The sequence below is a fragment of the Centruroides vittatus genome, unplaced genomic scaffold (assembly GCF_030686945.1).
Source record: "Centruroides vittatus isolate TY-2023 unplaced genomic scaffold, ASM3068694v2 contig_2839, whole genome shotgun sequence".
Lineage (NCBI taxonomy): Eukaryota > Metazoa > Arthropoda > Arachnida > Scorpiones > Buthidae > Centruroides > Centruroides vittatus.
Genome location: NW_027121808.1, coordinates 1 through 4,603, shown reverse-complemented (window position 1 = coordinate 4,603; position 4,603 = coordinate 1). Strand labels below are relative to the sequence as shown.

At 34.0% G+C, this 4,603-nt stretch overlaps 2 protein-coding genes across 2 annotated transcripts; one reads left to right on the top strand and one right to left on the bottom strand.

Annotated features, from left to right (window-relative positions):
* Window positions 1-300: 300 nt before the first annotated feature.
* On the bottom strand, window positions 301-1,266 carry LOC136972220 (uncharacterized). Its single transcript, XM_067266778.1, has one exon. It carries the CDS (start codon window positions 1,264-1,266, stop codon window positions 301-303), a length of 966 nt encoding a protein of 321 aa, XP_067122879.1.
* Window positions 1,267-1,732: 466 nt separating this feature from the next.
* LOC136972219 (uncharacterized) lies at window positions 1,733-3,769 on the top strand. The gene has a single exon (XM_067266776.1). The coding sequence runs from the start codon at window positions 1,733-1,735 to the stop codon at window positions 3,767-3,769; it is 2,037 nt and encodes a 678-aa protein (XP_067122877.1).
* The last annotated feature ends 834 nt before the right edge of the window (window positions 3,770-4,603 follow it).

Here is a 4,603-nt window from a genome sequence, read left to right as displayed (position 1 = left end):
ATAATAAAAAATAAATCACTTACTGGAATATAAACAGAATGAAAACAAAACACCTTGGTATTTCCAGCAAACAAGTAAAATTTAATAAAATAAAAACGTTTTCGACTATTTTTAATAGTCCTCTTCAGTTACTCTTTAAATTGAAAATGGAACAATTCTTTAAACAGAATTAGAACAAAAAATAGAATGCCAGCAATAACATAATTTAAATTTAAAAAATAAAATAAAAATAACATGAAATAAAAGTAACATAAAAATAGTACAAATTAAACAGTAAAATAAAACAAAGTATTAATATAATTAAATGTAGTAAAAAGATTTCCATGCACTAGATAGACTATCAGCATCTCTATGGTTGATGCAACCTTTGGTATTATGTGCCTTGTAAATCTCGAGTTTTTCAATGTATTTAATAAAATGTTTGTTAGTGGCAGTCTTAATTATGGAAGCTTTATCCCAATAAATATTGATATCTTGTTCTTTTGCAAAGGCTGCTAGTACAGTACTGTCCAAGTGTTTAGTAATTGAATATTTATGCTCCTGCAACCTCTGTTTTAAAGACCTCATGGTAGCACCAACATAAACTAACTCTGAATTAAAACGGTAGTCAGTTAATGGGATTGAATATACTCCTGATGTGTTGTTTCGATTTAGTTTCAACTTATCGTTCCGTAGAATTCTGTAAATCGTAGGATTACGTCGATAGATCATTTTAACATTGTTCTTGCGAGCTATTTTCTTAAAGATGGAATGTAGGAAAGGAATATAGTTGAGAACTACTTTTCGGTCTTGGCTGGTGGTAGTAGGATGTTTATTTGTTGGGTTACAAAATTTATCAATAAGAGCGTTAATCTCCCGTAAATGATATCCTTGTTGTACAGCTATTGTGCGTATGTAATTTAGCTCTCTATATGTGTCATAAATACTTGTACAGTGGGTATAGGCCCGTTTTATCCAAGATCTAAAGGCTGCATGTTTAAAGTTGCTGGGATCGAAAGAATTCTTTGGAATAATAATAGGAAGATAGCTAGGCTTTCGATAAATGTTCGTCCATATTTCACCAAATTTACAAGTGATGGATAGATCCAGGAAGTTTACATTCAGGTCACTTTTTTGTTCCAATGATAGCGTCAAACCATATGGGTTGTTATTCATTTTGTTAAGGAACTCGCTAGCGTTATTAATATTCCTCCAAATGATGAACACATCATCCACGTATCTTGCATATAAAATTATGTCGTTGTTGAAGATGGGCAGTACTGGCATTCTATTTTTTGTTCTAATTCTGTTTAAAGAATTGTTCCATTTTCAATTTAAAGAGTAACTGAAGAGGACTATTAAAAATAGTCGAAAACGTTTTTATTTTATTAAATTTTACTTGTTTGCTGGAAATACCAAGGTGTTTTGTTTTCATTCTGTTTATATTCCAGTAAGTGATTTATTTTTTATTATTCTAATGGCTACACCGGCTAAAAATTACAGAAGAATAGTTATCAAACTTCAGAGGGCTAAAGGACAATTTGAATTCCTGTTGCAATGCCGGCTTAATAACGTTTTTCCAAACTCCATTCAAAGGATACGGCTACCAAACAACTGTATCTCTCTATTACCAAGACTGAAATATCTGTGTCTTAATAAGGCTATCCGATCTTCTAGGCGTCTTTATTATGCCTTATTACATAAACTGATTCTTTTGGAGGAAGATTTATTTAAACAAGATCCAGTTCTCCTTATGGATGTTAATCATAAAGTTATCAACTTAGCTTGCTCAGTTGAAAAAAACTTAAAACGTAAATATGTCAAGAAACTGAAATGGTTATTACGATACCAGAACGTCAAACCACGCATTCATAATAATGACGTTATAACGGCATGGGATAACATCACACCTCCCGATTGTCTGTTGGAAGCATTAAAATACGGACCACTGTTTGCTCCTGCTCCTCAACCAACCCCTGATATCATTGTGCCTAATGTTGAAATGATTATTAAGGAAATGAATCCTACAAGTCAAGAATACGTACGATGGAAAACAAGATTTCGCACAACTAAAGAAAGAATTTCCAAGAACACTCATTTCCACAATTGCATTAAAAATGCCAAAGAATGGCTACATACAAATAAGGTAGTGCTTATCAAGGCTGATAAGTCCAAAGGAGTAGTGCTCCTTAAAAGAGATTCCTACAACCATAAACTGCAGGATTACATCAGGGACACCGAATGCCAACGTGCTCCTGACAAATATTTAGAATCACTACAACAGAGAGTTAAAAAATTCGTTTCAACTCCCTTAGCTCGCAAGTTATGTATGCATAACTCTGTCGTACAAGCACCAAGAACACCGAGAATCTTCGCTTTTGGCAAAACCCATAAACCTAACTGTCAGATACGACCTGTTATAGAAAAATGTGGCTCCCCTACGTTTGAACTTGAGAAACAACTGGTTAGATTTATCCAGCCACGACTTCAAGATCACCCGTATACTATTAATAACTCTATTCAACTGGTGGATATGCTCAGAAATATTAGCCTAGAAGACAATGAATTTATGACCGTAATGGATTTTAAAGCATTATTTCCATCTATAAAATTACCACCTTGTTTTTGCGAGATAAGAGATTTCCTTTTTACGAATGTTAATAATGCTACAAAATTTCATGAACACATATTAGAACTCGCACACCTAATTTGTTATACTTCGTTTTTTGCATTTGAAGGCAACACATATTTACAACAACGAGGAGTTCCAATGGGGAGCCCAATATCCCCAGTTTTATGTGAACTAGTATTACGACGTTTAGAAAATAAAGTACTGCCTATCTTCAACAACGACATAATTTTATATGCAAGATATGTGGATGATGTGTTCATCATTTGGAGGAATATTAATAACGCTAGCGAGTTCCTTAACAAAATGAATAACAACCCATATGGTTTGACGCTATCATTGGAACAAAAAAGTGACCTGAATGTAAACTTCCTGGATCTATCCATCACTTGTAAATTTGGTGAAATATGGACGAACATTTATCGAAAGCCTAGCTATCTTCCTATTATTATTCCAAAGAATTCTTTCGATCCCAGCAACTTTAAACATGCAGCCTTTAGATCTTGGATAAAACGGGCCTATACCCACTGTACAAGTATTTATGACACATATAGAGAGCTAAATTACATACGCACAATAGCTGTACAACAAGGATATCATTTACGGGAGATTAACGCTCTTATTGATAAATTTTGTAACCCAACAAATAAACATCCTACTACCACCAGCCAAGACCGAAAAGTAGTTCTCAACTATATTCCTTTCCTACATTCCATCTTTAAGAAAATAGCTCGCAAGAACAATGTTAAAATGATCTATCGACGTAATCCTACGATTTACAGAATTCTACGGAACGATAAGTTGAAACTAAATCGAAACAACACATCAGGAGTATATTCAATCCCATTAACTGACTACCGTTTTAATTCAGAGTTAGTTTATGTTGGTGCTACCATGAGGTCTTTAAAACAGAGGTTGCAGGAGCATAAATATTCAATTACTAAACACTTGGACAGTACTGTACTAGCAGCCTTTGCAAAAGAACAAGATATCAATATTTATTGGGATAAAGCTTCCATAATTAAGACTGCCACTAACAAACATTTTATTAAATACATTGAAAAACTCGAGATTTACAAGGCACATAATACCAAAGGTTGCATCAACCATAGAGATGCTGATAGTCTATCTAGTGCATGGAAATCTTTTTACTACATTTAATTATATTAATACTTTGTTTTATTTTACTGTTTAATTTGTACTATTTTTATGTTACTTTTATTTCATGTTATTTTTATTTTATTTTTTAAATTTAAATTATGTTATTGCTGGCATTCTATTTTTTGTTCTAATTCTGTTTAAAGAATTGTTCCATTTTCAATTTAAAGAGTAACTGAAGAGGACTATTAAAAATAGTCGAAAACTAATTAAGTAGCACATTGTCCAATAGCTTAGCACGATCCCACACAGCCTATTAACCTCAACCCTGGTCTTCGGATCCACCCCGCCACCCATTTCTCACGACCATCGTATATCTGACATCCTCCACTATCTTCAAATGATGTTTAAGAAGCCAGAATATCTGGCAGCCCATCTAATCCTCTCTTTTCAGAAAGAAAACATATCCTCATGCGAGTTTTCTTGGAATGTTCTACCATTCAAGCAGTTCCTTGGGCGCGTTCCCTATCTGTACGTTCAGACGTCAGTTATCCAGATTCCATCTAGGAGCTCTTCAATTGTTCTTGACTCTTCTCAGATGGTGATATTTTCGCTTACTCCGTTAATGCTGCTTGCAGTCTTCTTTGCATCTACTACTGTATCATTTCCTTAACATAACAGACTTGAACACTGCAGCCCTACTGTTAGACCTGTTTGAATGCCATTACTCGCCCCAGAAACATCAAACATTCTGCCCCCCCTCTACCTTTGCTGACTATATACTTCTCACCTTTTGAAAAAATAAAAACCGATGCAAAACTTAACAAGTGCCTGCCTGACAGTCTTCTGAATACTATAAAAAAATTGTTTCTGTCAGAAAAATAATCAGAAGAGGCT

Coding starts and splice junctions, on each gene's coding strand:
- LOC136972220 (XM_067266778.1), bottom strand. CDS start 1,266: ATGCCAGTACTGCCCATCTTCAACAACGACATAATTTTATATGCAAGA.
- LOC136972219 (XM_067266776.1), top strand. CDS start 1,733: ATGGATGTTAATCATAAAGTTATCAACTTAGCTTGCTCAGTTGAAAAA.